Source organism: Primulina eburnea, chromosome 1, assembly GCF_022965805.1.
Source record: "Primulina eburnea isolate SZY01 chromosome 1, ASM2296580v1, whole genome shotgun sequence".
Lineage (NCBI taxonomy): Eukaryota > Viridiplantae > Streptophyta > Magnoliopsida > Lamiales > Gesneriaceae > Primulina > Primulina eburnea.
In genome coordinates this window covers 10,227,603-10,244,696 of record NC_133101.1, presented here as the reverse complement: position 1 = coordinate 10,244,696, position 17,094 = coordinate 10,227,603, and the positions used below count along the sequence as shown (strand labels likewise).

The 17,094-nt window shown below is 31.8% G+C and overlaps 1 protein-coding gene across 3 annotated transcripts; it reads left to right on the top strand.

Moving 5' to 3' along the window:
- The first annotated feature begins 4,788 nt into the window (after nt 1-4,788).
- Nucleotides 4,789-10,378, top strand: LOC140827316 (uncharacterized). Of its 3 annotated transcripts, XR_012116951.1 has the most exons (6): nt 4,789-4,966; nt 5,498-5,571; nt 8,909-9,031; nt 9,106-9,377; nt 9,457-9,774; nt 9,914-10,378. XR_012116951.1 is itself a non-coding variant. In XM_073189967.1 (5 exons), the coding sequence occupies exons 2-5, from the start codon at nt 5,540-5,542 to the stop codon at nt 9,991-9,993; spliced, it is 360 nt and encodes a 119-aa protein (XP_073046068.1). In that variant the 5' UTR covers nt 4,789-4,966; nt 5,498-5,539; the 3' UTR covers nt 9,994-10,378. The 3 variants fall into 3 exon arrangements, 1 of the variants encoding a protein (XP_073046068.1); XR_012116950.1 differs by having other exon boundaries at nt 9,106-9,774; XM_073189967.1 differs by lacking the exon at nt 9,106-9,377 and having other exon boundaries at nt 9,650-9,774.
- Nucleotides 10,379-17,094: the final 6,716 nt, after the last annotated feature.

Sequence of the window (17,094 nt, the reverse complement as noted above, 5' to 3'; positions counted from 1 at the left end):
TAAATGAGGTGTAAATTCTGAATGGGAGCTTCTCCTATTTATAGAGAGGTGGCTGCTTTCCTGATCATGTGTTATCTCCTCGCGTTTGAATTTTCGAATCAAACTTTAAATCTAGGATAATTATCATATATTATCTATCAATATCATTATCCTTATCCAAATATCCATAATATATATATTATCTCTTATCTTATATCTTTATCTGGTATAATCAATATCATCTCAAATCTTAGATCTCTATCTGGTATCTTTCCAACTTTTTAATTATATCTCAAAAATTTATCCGCTTATATCCAAAAATTCCTTATTTAATTCCTTAGATCATGATCTATTTATGTATCCCAAGTTCAAAATATATACACAATATTATCTTAAATTTCGAGCTCCAAAAATATTGTAAACAATATAATTATCCACCCAACTTTAGAGAATCTTGCAAATCTTATATCTTAAATAATGATATAGATACCCAAAAATTGTGTAAATCTTAGTACCATTAAATTACAAAATATTATCACGATTATGCAAAAATCTTTGATTTTACATACAACATATTCCAAAACACAGTTAAATATTTTTATTTTAATACATTAAACCATAATAACATATTCCAAAACACATTTAACGTGTACTCGGTTTTCACACCCAGTAAAATTAAAAGATTAATAGAAGTTTCAAGATTTTCAAAACATAGCAGGAAGTGCCAATGCATATTTTCAAAAAAGTTGGACATAAAGAAGAATAAACTATCAGATTTTCTCATTCTTTCAAAATGATATAAAAAAAAAATTAGCTCTCAATTTATATCAGGATCCCCCTGTTTTGAAAATATATATATATATATATTCTTATCACATTTCAGATTCGATTGAACATAACCCCAAAATAAAAAAAATTAGCCATCTGAATATTTTTCAAAGGTCAGAAAAAGGCAATTCACCTGAGTTTCATGGAGCAGATAAGCAGAAAACAAGGATTCTTTTCCGATAATTCAAAGAGCAATATTGCAAGAAATCTTCAAAAGAATGTAACGACTACAGAAATCTACCATTTTAAATGGAAAGCGTCGTAAAAATAATACTCAAACAGACGGTTAGTTTTCCACATCATGCTCTTATGTTGATGTTATAATTGGAAAGTCATATATAAGACAGTCACCATATATATATTTTTTTGAGGTAGAAACGTTAAAAAATATATGAAAAAGATTGTAAATCGATGCTCAACGTCGCTTTTGCATAGAAATCCATAAGTGCAAACAAGAAAACAAAACGAAATAAATATAATACTACCATCTGGCTCTAATTTTTTCAGTACACTATTATATTCCGAAATTTGAATAATCCGAAGAAAAATGTCAAATAAATTCATTAAATGTCATGGATTATTTACTCAGAAAACTCGAGACGGTAGATCTAATATATAATCAATGTAACTCTTTTTTTTTTAGATAAAACAAATATGTATAAGATTATAATCACGGATACTCGGATAAATCCACAGCTTCAAACGAGAATAACAAAACAACAACAAAAAAAAGGAAAAAAAAATACAATACTATTACCATTCAGTTCTTATTCTTTAAAAATACAAATCTCACTTCTAGAACTATGGTGTCGCCGATGTCCGGATTTAGTTAGATCTTGTATGCCATTACCAGATCTATAGATTCTTTTCCGAAAAAATAATAATGGTTTGAAAAATATGAAATTGTAGTTATATTTCGGGGGAAAAAAATTTTACTAGAACCTTTTTCAGATCGATCTAAACGCATGTTTATTGCTTTCGCGATATCCGATTGCTATTATTCTGAAATCTTCGAAATCCAAAGAATAGATTTCAAAATAAGTAAAAAAAAATCATCAAATAACATGGTTTTCATCAAATTGTTTAAGTATATTGTCAATATACATTAATATGGCAAAAACTTGTGTGAGACGGTCTCACGGGTCGTATTTTGTGAGACGGATCTTTATTTGGTCATCCATGAAAAATTAAGTATTACTTTTTATTCTAAGAGTATAACTTTTTATTGTGAATATGGGTAGGGTTGACCCGTCTCACAAATTAAGATTCGTGAGACGATCTCACATGAGACTCACTCCATTAATATATATTATTTGATATATATCTTTCTAATGTTTGTTTTGTAGGCGACTCAACTAGATGAATGTATAGAATGATGTATGATTTTAACCTTCCAACATGTTCAACCCCAAATCGCACAGACATATATTTGACTTAATAGACGACGACAGAGAGTTACGACAGGGTCTTCTATTGAGAATTTTTTCGATCGCAATAGGCCTGGAATTAATTTATTGGAAAGTGAGATTGAACTTCCTTTGGATTGTGTCAAAAATGGTATTTTCTGGTCACCTTATTTATTTATTTTACGTAGATTTTATTCATATTGCATTTATTCATTTGTATCAATAATATTTGATTTTTCTGTGCAATTGACTATCCTAATAAAATCTTAGTCGCATTCTTGATAATGAAAGTATTTTCCATAATCATGCAAAAAAAAAAAATGTCCATGTCATCAGTTGGTACGTTCTTAGTATATTTCATTTTTATATGTTTGATAAAATATTATTCAATAAGTATAAAGTACTTTTAATTCTAATGATATTAATAGTTTTGTCTAATAGAGTATCAAATGATATTTTAGGAGTCCTGCTGGACATACATATCGGATGATATTCTGTATATACAACGAAACTTGTTGAAACATCAAGGTAAGCACCAGGTAATAATATGACTTTTATTTTATTGTACTCATTTTAAAAAATTTGTTAATTTCGTTTATTTTAAAAAATATCAATTAAACAGGGAGGAAAAAAATTATGCATTGGTGGAAATCCAAAAGATTTTGCGAGGTTGTGGAAAAAGTCTACGTGATTTCCAATCAATGTCATTTCCCGATGATCAATATTTCCAGTTTTCATGAAACAGGTTAATACAAGATGATTTGTGTTATGATAGAAGATCTTTGTCAAAAGAATATGAAAATCTCATGAAAAATTTAAACTGGGAGCAATGTCATGTATATGACACGGTAATGGTTGCAGTTAATTCAAACAAGTGTGGAATGTTTTTTGTTTACGGTTATGGAGGTACTGGAAAAAAATTTGTATGGAAGACCTTATTAGCAGCCTTGAGATTGAAGGGATAAATTGTGTTAAATGCGGCATCAAGTGGTATCACATCTCTTCTTTTTTCCTGGTGGAAGAACTTCTCATTATCGCTTTGCAATTCTTTTTAATCCTAATGAAGAATCCACAAGCAATATCAAACAAGAGAGTCATCTTGCGGAACTTATTGTGAAATCCAAGCTTATCACATGGGATGAAGCTCGAATGATGCACAAGTTTTGTTTCGAATCACTTGACAGAAGCATGCGCGACTTAAGGAGATTTGCAAATCCTTAAGACTTTCAACTCCCTTTTGGAGGCAAAACAGTTGTATTTCATGGTTATTTTCGACGGATTTTTTTTGTTATTCTAAAGGGCAGTAGACATGATATTGTTCATGCCACTATTAATTCATCATATATGTGGAGACACTATATAGTTTTGAGATTGACTTATATATGCGACTTAAGAATTTGGCTTCTGAAGAAATAAATAATGAAATTAAGAGATTTTTGGATTGGATTGGATTGGATGGATTGCAGATATAGGAGACAAAAAACTAAAGAACCAAATTATGGCTATGCGACCATTGATATTCCAAATGAAATGTTGTTGAAAGGTTGTAATGATCCTATTGCAACAATTGTAGAGAGAACATCCTTTGTTTGGTAGTACGGTAAGTGATACAACATACTTCCAGCAAAGAGCTATATTAACATCGACTCTCGATGTTGTTCAGTTCATAATTGAATACATGACATCACTAAACAATTCCGTAAGAAATTTGTGTTTAAGTTCCGATTCGTCATGCCATCCAGATAAAAATGTTGATTTATTGCACAAAGTGCATACACCTTAAATCTTAAATGGAATTAGATGTTCTGGAGTTCCGAGTCATGAGCTGAATTTTAAAGGCTGTAATCCCGGTTATGTTACGGAACATATATCATTCTTTTGGATTATGGAATGAAATTAGATTGATTATAAAGAGGATTGGGAACCATGTTTTGGAAGGACAAATTCTTACCGGAAGTAATGTGGATCATATAGTGCTTATTCCAAGGATTTCATTAATATCTTCTGATCCAAGACTTCTTTTTAAGTTCCAACGAAGACAAATCGTATGCAAAATCAATTAACAAAAGTCAAGGACAATCATTATCTCATATAGGAAATTTTTTTAAAAAACATGTTTTCAGCCATGACCAGCTATATGTCATTGTATCTGGAGTCACAAATCCTAAGGACCTCAAAATTTTAATACGTGATACAGACGGTAACCAACAAAACTCAACGAAATATTGTATTTAAAAAAGTTTTTCATAATTTATAATAATATTTTTTCGAATGTTTTATCACTCACTGGCAAATTAGTTTATTTTTATGTTTTAATTGCATAGTCAAAATTTTATTTATCCAATTTTTAATCATACTGTACACGAGATATAATCTCTGCACATATGAAATACTAGTTGTTTATTATCACCCGCAAGTTGATCTTACTCTATGGTGTTGATATTTCAATCCTAAATCTCTTCTTTAATCTACTCATACGAAAGTGGGAATAAGTTTAGTTTGGTCTGTTTAGGTGCGGTTGCCGGTTAAAAGGGAAAATACGTGTCGTACATTTGTTTCTCCACCAGTCAAAAAAATGTGCTGTTGATAGGAGGTTAATTGGTTTTGCCACCTTTCCTTGTTTCTCACCTGTGTCTTTTTGTTTTCTTTTTTTGTTCGGTTGCTGCGATTGTTGCTCGGTCTTTTACAAAACTCCATCTGCTTGTGCTCCTTCCTCCTTAAAGGTTTCGTTTGCTCTTCGATCTTCTCGACAGGTGACTGTTCCTCTTCATTCTCGTTCTTTTTGATTATGCTGTTTTTCATGTGTTTTCCCCTCCTTGTCTAGATCAGATGGGTGTCCCCCTCCATTCTTTTCGGCTCTGTTGTTTTTTTTCCCCCAGCTCCTTCCCTCCCTCACAACTACAGTAATCATGTTAGGAAGTTTTGCTCGTCGTCTTGCCCGCCTTGTTTTGGTGTCGTTTTCCTCGTGTCTTTTTAGCGGCCCTTTCATTTTCCTTTGTTTGAGTAGATATCCTTTGGTTTTCTCTTGTTTTGGCTTTTGTTATTTAATTTAATTACTAAAAGAAAATAATTTGGTACATCTTTTCCTGTAGAACGATTTTTTTTTTTTTTTTTTTTTTTACATTTCTTTGGGCTTATTTGTTTCTGATTGTCTATTAACTATGTCGTACTTGATTTTAGTTTTTGCTTGCCTTTTTTTTTTTGGATGTGGATGCCTATACTGATAAAAAAAATAGGCTGCTGTTCTGCTCTTGTATTTATTTATTTTGCATTTTGTTATATAGAAACAAATTGCGATCAATAAGAAGCTTCAATAGCTTAAGACTATGTCGAGTTTGTCCTTTGGTACTACATACAGGTTCGATCTTTATTGACAATTTTATTAGTTTACGCTTTAGTATTTTTGGTTTTTTACTATATATATGTGTTTTTCCCTTTTAATCTTCATTACCGTAGAAAGATTTTAACTATGAGCTTTTTTGATGTCAAACTATCGGTTACAGTTACTTATTGTGTGTTTCTTTTTTCAAACAAAAGTGTCATATCTAGCATTAGTTAAAAATTCCATATATCAGTGAATCAAGAAATATTAGAATGAGACATTTTGAACTGCTAGATATTATAAAATAACAATTAGGCCGCGACAAAGAAAAGATAGTGCAATAGAAATCAACAAGACTAAAAACTCTCGTAAACGAAAATATGCTTGCTCAGAAGATCGTAGGTTGCAAAAAAATATGCGTTGAAACCAAAAAAATAAGACGTGCTTCACAGAGACTTGATGAAAAAAAACTAAGGCTGATCCATTGATGTATATATCGTCGGCGAGATGACAAGCGTGTTATTACTATAAGGGATTCACAACTTGATAATCGTTGGGTTGTTCCTTACAATCCATATTTGCTTGCTAAATTTAATTGTCATATTAATGTTGAAATATGTTCAACAATTCAAGCTGTAAAATATAACTACAAATACATATATAAGGATCATGACAAGATTTTTTATACATTACTTGGAGATGAACATAATCACATTATTGACGAAGCAAAAAATTTCCAAGCTGCAAGATGGATTTGACCCCTTGAATCCATCTGGCGCATTTTCGGATTCGACCTTAATCATGTATATCCAGCTGTGATATGTTTACCAATTCATTTAGAAAATGAACATGTTGTGACATTTGCTGCCAATCAGGCGTCGTACAGCATTGTTAACAATCCAACATTTAAGAAAACTATGTTGACAAAATTTTTCCGTATGAACAAATACAATATCTACGCTCAAAGCCTGAATTGTTTGTATGTTGAGTTCCTGAATATTTTACTTGGCACAACGATTCTAAAGAGTGGGAACCACGTAGAAAAAAAGAGGTCATAGGCCGAATTTTTAGCTGTTGGCCTTCAGATTGTGATAGGCCGAAGTTTTATTTATAGTCATAGGCCGAAGTTTTATTTATAGTTGTTGCTAATGCATGTTAGAAAACCAGCTTCTTTTAAAGAATTGAGGACGATCAATGAGGTGACTTTTACAATATTCAGAGAAGCAACACTAACATTAGGCTTAATAGAAAGTGATAACACTGCTGAAATGTGTATCGAAGAAGCTGCTTGTTCTTTAATGCTTCATGCTTCACGACAATTATTTGATACTATTCTCATTTTTGTTGCCCAAAAAATCGCATTCATCTATGGTTAAAATTCCAAGATTCTCCCAGAAGATTTTGCTCGGAATAAACCTCTTGCTCTAAAAATGATTAGTCACATGGTTTTAGACATAGTTGACAAACTACCTTCATTCCATGGGCAAAATTTGGAAGACTTCTTTCATCCAGACAAAGATGTAAGCTTAGATTTTAACGATAGATTGACAAAAGATTTACAAACTGAGAGTGCCATTTATATACCGGCAGAAGATCTATTAGCTGTTGAACAATTAAATATAGAACAAAAAAATGCTTACGATCAAATCTTATATCATGTTCTTAATGATTTACCAAATGCTTTTTTTTATTGATGGTGTTGGAGGTATTGAAAAAACTTTTTTATATAGAGCACTTATTGTTACAATTCGATCAAATGGTGATATAGCAATTGCGACCGCAACTTCAGGAGTTGCAGCATCTTTGCTTCCAGGAGGTCGCACTTCACATTCGAGATTTAAAATTCCTTTAGAGGAAAGCAATATTAAATCTTGTAGCATTAGTAAGCAAAGAACATTAGCGACTTTAATTAAACTAGCAAACTCATTATCTGGAATGAGGCTACGATGGCTAGACATGATGTCATTGAAAAATTCAACGAAATGTTACAAGACACACTATGGATTCAAGTTTACTGTTTGACGGTAAAATTGTTGTATTCGGTGGAGAGTTTCGTCAAACATTACCAGTTATTTTAAAAAGTACGAAAGAGAGTATCATAGATTATTCAATTGTCATGTCACCGTTGTGAAACAAGTTAAATAAGATAAAACTCCAAAAAAATATGCGTGCATTATCTGATTCTATCTTCTCATCTTGGCTGTTGAAAATTGGTGATGGAGTTGAAAATGCTAATGAAAACAGTGAAATCCAAATCCCATCTCACATTAACATTCCATTTACAGATGACGTAACTTCTTTGAATACGTTAATAAACATGGTATTCCCAAACATTAATGATTCATATTTAGATTTTTCTTCATTTGTATAACGCGTCATACTTACAACAAGAAACGAATTTGTCCACGAAATAAATTATGCTCTTAATAACAAATTTCCTGGAGAAGAAACAACGTATTATAGTTGTGATGAAAACACAAGCAATTGTGTTATACCAAATCAAGAAGCTTTATTCCATTGTTTAACTCTTCACAGACTTCACCACACAAACTAACCTTGAAAATAAATTTACCAATCACATTTTGAAGAAATATTAATCCAACCGAAGGACTTTGTAATGGTGCTCGTTTACTTTGCAAGGGGTTTAACAAAAATGTTATTTATGCTGAAATTTCAGTAGGCACATATGAAGGAAAACCTGTTTTCATTCCTCGAATAACATTAGAATCTCCACATGATGATTTTTCATCTATTCTATTTAAAAGAAAACAATTTCCAATTCGTTTATGTTATGCCATGACAATTAACAAAGCACAAGGGCAAACTTTAGATTTTGTTGGTATCTCTTTAAAAGAACCAGTTTTCTCACATGACCAGCTTTATGTTGCATTATCGAGAGCTAAAAATATAGATCAAATAAAAGTGTTTATTAGACCATCAACACCATTAGTTCAAAGTAATAACTACACGAAAAATATAGTATACCGTGAGGTTTTGGATGTCGGACATCTTTATTGACAGGTAGATTCTTATTCTGTTTATCATATTAATGTGAAAATTATTACGTATAAAGGTACATTATATATTTATATATACATATTGTAAGGTTTGTTAAGATAAAATTATTAGTTTTATTAAAAAAATTGTATGTTCCAATCTACACATTTTGTTTTTAGAATTTTTTCTTTGCGCAAATATATAGTTTTGGTTTCATACTTAGAGGGGATTTAAAAAACTTTAATTCATACCTCTGTACGAATTTTAACAAACAAACAACTTGTAACAATTTTTATTATTTGCCCATACATTATCTTATATTACATAATATGTAAATTTCTTGTACTTATTACTTCTTTTTTGTTCTTACGTTCAGGTCATTAGACGACAAATGTACAGTCATTGTAAATCTAAAACCAGATTTCCGTAACTGTTTGTCAAAGTGTTGGTTTCTGAAAAAACTCCAAGACAACAAAAGCTTGTTTTTGTTGACAAAGAGGTAAAATACATTGTGTATTCCTAATAGTACTTCAATTTGGAATTGCTTTTTACTTTACCTATTTATCTCCATAGAATGGAAGCATGCAAGGCATAATTTATGACCAAGATGTTGAGCAATTAGACAAATTACTTCAGTTATACAAGACATGCTACATTGGGAATGCCCGAATTAAAGAAATAACTAGCAATGCACCAATTTTTGCATCTGCAAAATATCAAATGTCGTTTAAAGTACTTGTATTAAACTTGTAATGAAGAAGAGCAAATACCTATCGGCCATGCTTACCAACTGACGCCTTTTGCACAATGTCTTGAATTAGCGGATATGTCCACTAAACGAATCAGTTAAGCTCTTGTTCCAACACTCTTTCATAGCATGCAACTACATTATATCCAGATTTACTGACAATCCTTATTTTTCAGATTTATTATGCAGTGTGGTACGTGTTTTCCCACCACGGTTTGTGGAAAAAACAAAAATGAATTTACAGGAATTTGTTATCATGAACGAAGAGTAAATTGCTTTTTAAAAAATTCTACAATATTAATTGCTTTTCTTGATCATTTTCCAAATAATTATGTATCCCAGGAAATAGCAGGTTTCTTATCTTGGCAGACGTAGACCATTAATTCTCATTTTATGGGAAGAATATCTCCAAACCGAAGCACTTTTTTTGACTCAAAATGTTCACACTCTGCCTGTGATCTTAGGGATGCAACTTTCTGTCAACACATTTTACGGTACACTCGGCTTTATTTAATGTTATCTCATAGTTAGAAAAAGTAATTTCTACAAGGTCATACATATTATTTGATATACTTTAGTATGTTTTAGTTAACAAAGCTTGTTTAAGCTGATAAAAATTTATTAATGTTGTAGGGTTATCAATTGGTACAGTACCAAATAGCACCATTCTGCTTGACCCTCCAATACAACGGACTAACCTCCTAAAACGATGATAATTCGTATTTTTTTTATTCGTTATTTTGTCACATAGTTTTAGAATGATCTTTACTGAACCAACTTTTAAATCACGTTAAATAATGTTTTTTTTTTGTAAACATTCAACAATCACCTTTACAAACCATACATTCCAAAAAAAAAAAAAAAAAAATCCCCTTACGAATTATGAATATGTAGTTCTAAACCTACATACTCAAATCTTAAAAATAAAATTTCTAATCAGTTGTTAGGCTTTGATAGGCATATATTACATTTCTTGAATATAAACAAACGTAATAGCAAAGTTCTTGCTTCAAATTTTTTTAGTTTCTTTGATTAACTTTTGTTTTGGAAAAAATTAGTTGAGACATTTTTCCCTTAGGCAAACACAAATATAGATACATAAAAAGATATTATTTTACTGTTAACACAAATATAGATACATAAAAATACGAATTACTATCGTTTTAGGAGAACAGTCCGTTGTATTGGAGGGTCAAACAGAATGGTGTTATTTGGTATTGTACCAATTGATAACCTCACAGTATTAATAAATTTTTATCAGCTTAAACAAGATTTGTTAACTAAAACATACTAAAGTATATCAAATAATATGTATGACCTTGTAGAAATTACTTTTTCTAACTATGAGATAACATTAAATAAAGCCGAGTGTACCGTAAAATGTGTTGACAGAAAGTTGCATCCCTAAGATCACAGGCAGAGTGTGAACATTTTGAGTCAAAAAAAGTGCTTCGGTTTGGAGAAATTCTTCCAATAAAGTGAGAATTAATGGTCTATGCTTGTCGAGATAAAAAAACTTGTTATTTTCTGGGGTACATAATTACTTGGAAAATGATTAAGAAAAGCAATTAATATTGTGGAATTTTTTTTAAAGCAATTTACTCTTCGTTCATGATAACAAATTCCTGTAAATTCTTTTTGTTTTTTCAACAAACCGTGGTGGGAAAACATGTACCACGCTGCATAATAAATCTGAAAAATAAGGAGCATCAATAAATCTGGATATAATATAGTTGCATGTTATGAAAGAGTGTTGGAACAAGAACTTAACTGATTTGTTTAGTGGATACATCCGCTAATTCAGGACATTGTGCAAAAGGCGTCAGTTGGTAAGCATGGTCGATAGGTATTTGTTCTTCTTCATTTGCAAGCTTAACATAAATACTTCTACTAAGCAACATTTGATATTTTACAGATGTAAAAATTGGAGAATTGCTAGTTATTTCTTTAATTATGGCATTCTTAAGGTAGTATGTCCTGTATAACTGAAGTAATTTGTCTAATTGCTCAACATCTTGGTCATAAATTATGCCTTGCATGCTTCCATTCTATGGAGATAAATAGGTAAAGTAAAAAGCAATTCCAGATTGAAATACTATTGGGAATACACAATGTATTTTACCTCTTTGTCAACAAAAACAAGCTTTTGTTGTCTTCTCCATTTTAGAAACGAATTGGAGTTTTTTCAGAAACCAACACTTTGACAAACAGTTGTGGAAATATTGTTTTAGATTTACAAGGGCTGTACATTTGTCGTCTAATGACCTGAACGTAAGAACAAAAGAGAAGTAATAAGCACAAGTAATTTATATATAAGATAATGTATGGGCAAATAATAAAAATTATTACAAGTTCTTTGTTTGTTAAAATTCGCTGTACGAATTAAAGTTTTTTAAATACCATCTAAGTATGAAACCAAACTATATATTTGCGCAAAGAAACGATTCTAAAAATAAAATGTGTAGTTGGGAGCATACAATTTTTTTTTATATAAAACTAATAATTTTATCTTAACAAACCTTACCATATGTATATCTACATATATAATGTACCTTTATACGTAATAATTTTCACATTAATATGATAAACAGAATAAGAATTTACCTGTCAATAAGGATGTGTGACATCCAAAACCTCACGGTATACTACATTTTTCGTGTAGTTAGTATTTTGAACTAATGGTGTTGATGGTTTAATAAACACTTTTATTTGATCTATATTTTTAGCTCTCGATAATGCAACATAAAGATGGTCATGTGAGAAAACTGGTTCTTTTAAATAGATACCTACAAAATTTAAAGTTTGCCCTTGTGCTTTGTTAATTGTCATAGCACAACATAAACGAATTGGAAATTGTTTTCTTTTAAATAGAATAGATGAAAAATCATCATGTGGAGATTCTAATGTTATTCGAGAAATGAAAACAGGTATTCCTTATTGTGTGCCTACTGAAATTTCAGCATAAATAACATTTTTGTTAAACCCCTTGCAAAGTAAACGTGTACCATTACAAAGTCCTTCGGTTGGATTAATATTGTAGAACCCGTAAATCAGACTACATATAAGTCATGCATAATTCTAGTATTTAAAAATTAAAATGATTTTATTTCATGAGTATTTAAATCCTTTTCTTTAAATTTATTTATTTCATGCAGTAGTTTAGTTGCTATCTTTTCAGTTAAATAAGTGAGGCCGGACTGGAGATGGAGTATTGAGATAAATTAATAAAGTCATGTTTAATTATTTTATGCATAATTCATGCATGATAGGATTTGCTTCACGAAATTTTAAAAGTTCGTGCATTAGAATTTTAAGTTGCATTTCACGTTCGAGCGAGGATCAGAGGCCGGAGAATTTTCAGAAAATTATTTTATTACATGATTTGTTTTTATAAATTAAGTTAAAGCATTTTTAACTGTATTTTACAAAAAGGAGAATTTTTGGGGTATTTTTACCCGCGTGACTTTATTTTTTAACGGTACGCAAATTTTATCGAATCGGGAGACTTTTTATTGGTTCGGCTATTATTTTCAAAACATTTTCAACTCGATATATTTTTCGGGAGCGTGTTTGGATTTAATGGGCCTATTCTAAGCTTATGGGGCTTAATTATCTTTTTAAAACTTTAATTGTTAATTTAAGGCCCATTAATGGAGTGTTAGCTATTTAAATATTGCCTAATTATCATCTAAACCTAAACCTAATTATTTTGCATAGCCGACACTCCCATTCAGAACCTCTCACCCTCGGTTTCAGACCCAGCAGCCGAAAGCTTGAGTTGTTGGTTTGTTTTGCAAAGAAAACTTCTCCCGGATCTCCCTCCCACGCTCTGGTTCTACAAACTCATCAGGCATGCTTGTTATTTTGTTTCTGCATCATGAACATCCATATTAATGTTGTGTGTGCATATCTTCAGGAAATCATCCGATATAATTAGGGACTCGAGAGATCCTTCGGTTTTGCACTATATTATTACATTTCTGTGTGGTGTTGCTCACGGTTTCTTTGATCTGTGCGAAGGGCTGCCAGTAGTTGATGCTAAGGGGCTGTTCTTGGTGGTAAGTTGGAGTTATGAGATTGTTAGGAGGGCTGGTGGTGATTTTGGTGACAGCCGAGAGAGGGGTATTGATCATCGGGTGGCTCATCTTGGGTGCTAGCGTTGGGTGCTGTGTTGTAAACTGCATGGGGATGATTGGGTGGTCAAGGTAGGTTCTTTAGGGTCTATTCTAGGGCTATGGTTGGTGAGTTCAGGGCTGGTCTAGTAGGAAGAGGTAGAAACGTGAGATATGAGGAAGAATAATGCAAAGAGTGGCATAAAAAGGTAGAGCCGAGAACTTTGGGACAACTCCTGGAATTTATCAGCAGCTTTGTGGGGTTAGTTTAGGAGGCTAAATAAGGTCTTAATGGTGGCCCTTAAATGATGGACACGTGATGGGTGATAGGAGTGGACCGAATGATTTAAGGGATTGTGATGTGTTGGGATATGAGTTTGCAAGAGGGGCCGAGAGCTTTGATGGTATGGTGAGGATTTCAGCCGTGAGTTAGGGGCATAATGATATTGGTTTAGGAGTATTATAATGTTTGTAAATTATGGCAAAAAGTTGGGAAAGCTTTAGTTAATTTTTGGTTCGATTCGGGATAAAACCGGGACTCCGGTCCAAGTTTTAAAACGAATCGGTTAAGTTGAAAATTGGGCTCGAATTTAAGTCTAGGAATACTTTTAAAAATGTTTTGAGACATTTTAGGGAGTTTGGTAAGTTTCGGGTCAATTTTAGAGGTCCAGGGTTGAAACGATAATATTTGGGTTTCCAGGGGCAAAATGATCATTTTGCACCCGGGGAGAGATTTTGGTCCTAGCAGCGCCTTGAGCACAAATCATGATATTTTTAAATGTTCATGCATCACGTTTACGATTTTTACGCTATTATAATAATTATGGTGCATGCTTAATTTAAAGGAATTAAGTGAGGAAGAGAAGAGCACTCCGTCTCCGCCGCGCCGCGTCGTTATTTTGTTTGTTTTCTGTCAAAACAAACCAAGGCATGTTTATATCTCCTTTGACTCTTCAATCAAGTCATATAGATATTTTTTTAAATTATCGCAAGTAAACGATTTTAATACATGAGATTGAAATTTTTCAGATTTGATGATGCCATTTAATTATATTACGTGCATAGAAATTTAAAATGTTCATTTTTGAGATTTATGCGATATTGCTTGTGGCCGTAGCACTATCATGGGAGACTTTGTAAATCCGATCGCCAGTTATCGGTCCGGTCGCCAGTTACCGGTCAGTTTCAGTTTGTACCACCCAGTATACTGTGGCATTTTGTCTGATCAGACGAGCATATTTAAATCCGATCGCCAGTTATCGGTCCGGTCGCCAGTCACCGGTCATTTTGCAGTTTATATTAGTGCAGTGGCCACTTGCAGATACCATAATCTCACCAGAAAATTATTACTTGATATTTATGACAGAGCTCGATGGAGCAACCATTTTTACTACGATGTTCAGTTTAGTTATGCACGTATTATAATTGTTTATGGCGAAGTATTTTCACTTTATGACTCCTGATACGACATCTTATCCCATTCAAATTTTACTATATTATTTACTTGTTATTTACGATATATGCATGCTGAGTCTTTAGACTCACTAGACTTGATTGTTGTAGGTACTGATGATGTCAGGATCGAGGGCGGGGACCAGTGAGCCAGCTCGAGTCGGCAGTAGTGGAACCCGAGGACCTCATTTTCAGCACTTACGATTTTTATGCTCAAACATTTTTATCTCTTGTTCAATTATTTTAAATTGTTACTTTGCAAACATTAGAATTCTTCCGCTGTTATTTTTTAAAAAAAACAGTCAACATTATTTAACAGTTTATTTTGTGAATTTGATTCTCCGTTTAGTTTAAAAGAAAATTTTTAATTTTTCCGCAAATTTTCAAGCACGAATTTTAGGGCCTTTACAGTTGGTATCAGAGCCTATGTTCTTGTAAAGGGTTACACTACTACTGACCGCGAGAAGCTCACGAAGTCACGTCTTCGGTCTGTAAGTTTTACAGTTCAGCATTTTGTTCAGCAGTTTATTTAAAGCATGAATTTATTTTGTCAGCATGCTTCCAGATTTTCAGTATTTCAGTGATTATTTAAAATAAATTATGGAATTATGCATGTTAGTTACGTATGGGTTATGTATGGAACAGTATGCCTCCTAGACGTATTCTTGGGCGTTACGAGATGTTGATAACGATTTAAGCATATTGATTTTTGGTTAGTAGTACCGATGTTCTACTTGTGGGCCATAAGTTAAACTTGGCAATTATGAATGCTTTTGTGGCATGTAGATTTTTAAGAAAATATAGATGGTTCGGGGTTGCTAGTTTAGTTAAATTTTGAGGATTTAATGATTCGAAGACTACGACGATCTTTGGAAGTATAAAGACGTAGAATTTATTTAGGATGCATGCTCTATCTAGTTAGATTTAAGGATTGAATTGCATGAACTGAGAATCTTAATGATCTAATTTTAATAACCAATAATTGGAGAACCTAAGTGCTAAAACAAAATTCTAAGGGACTATTTTCGAATTTACCAAATTTTGGGATTTAATTTTGAGTTCGAGAATTTAAATGTTTAATGAGGTAAACATGGAAAATTTTATGGGAACAATAATGCAAATTTCGAAGAGTTGTAGGGCCAAAATGTAAATTTGGAGAACTGTAAGGGTCATATTGCAAAATTTTAAGGATTAAATGCGAATTTTTGAAGAACACTTGGGATTTTAAGTATTTATAGAAATGGAAGATGTGTTATGGGAATTAATTTTGGGTTTAATAAACTTAAGGCTATTGATCCTTATGATGCCGGAAATCTATAAAATGAAATTGAGAATACTGAGAACTAATGGGTAATTGTGGAATTTCGAGATTTAGGGAAAAATTGGATGATATTCGAGGAAAGTAAGAATTAATTCTACAATTTTAAGAAATTTGAGAATTTATTTAGTAGTAAATGAGAATTGAACAGTTTAAATGATAGGAATTTTCGGTTATTTATGCTCGAAGGAAATGTAGAATATTTAGATATTTGGGTTATAATGTTATAATGAATGGTAACCAAGGACATCGTAGGATGAATCAATCTTAGGCGTGAAAATTTAAGCGTTAGTGAAATAATGTTGTGGCAAATTAAGAAATTTAAAGTGATGACGATTTAAGGTAAATTTGATCGGTTAGTTAAGTTATAAGGATAAACATTGAGTTAGTAATTTTTTTTTTTGGGAACATAAGTTTGATGTATCATAAGTTTAGTCATGATCTTAACAGTTAAGATTATACCTTGTGAGAATTTAAAATTTTTTTTTTTAGGAAAGTTGGGTACGATGATGGTTAGTTTAATTGGTAGACGCACGTAAGAGGTGAGGTGGACACCCTGTCTTGAGAAATTTTGGAAGTCATTAACAAACTTGGGACTAAACGGATATGCGTATTGGAATTATTTTATTCAAAGCTATTTAGATTAGGTAAGTTTGAATTTCAAATTTATGGAATATTTGTTCATACGGAAATTTTGAGTGAAATAAAAACAAAAGGGAATTAGTTGTGTTCAATATAAGTTATCAATTGATGAATATTAAGATTTTTTTTATCAAGTAAGAAATCTAAAAGCTTGATATGGGGATTCTAGAATTCTATGGTTTATAACTGAAATTGATTTATTAAAGTTAGTATAATGCGACCATGGGCTAACTTATTAAGTTTATATGCTAGAATTAAGTAAGCATTAAGGACACATAAGAATGAGACAC

Bases quoted from the DNA above. Each gene is read 5' to 3' on its own strand.
- LOC140827316 (XM_073189967.1), top strand. From the start codon at position 5,540: ATGTCGAGTTTGTCCTTTGGTACTACATACAG. The intron at 9,032-9,649 runs GTAAAATACATT...TTATCTTGGCAG, and splicing joins TTGTTTTTGTTGACAAAGAG to ACGTAGACCATTAATTCTCA. The intron at 9,775-9,913 runs GTACACTCGGCT...TTAATGTTGTAG, and splicing joins TTCTGTCAACACATTTTACG to GGTTATCAATTGGTACAGTA.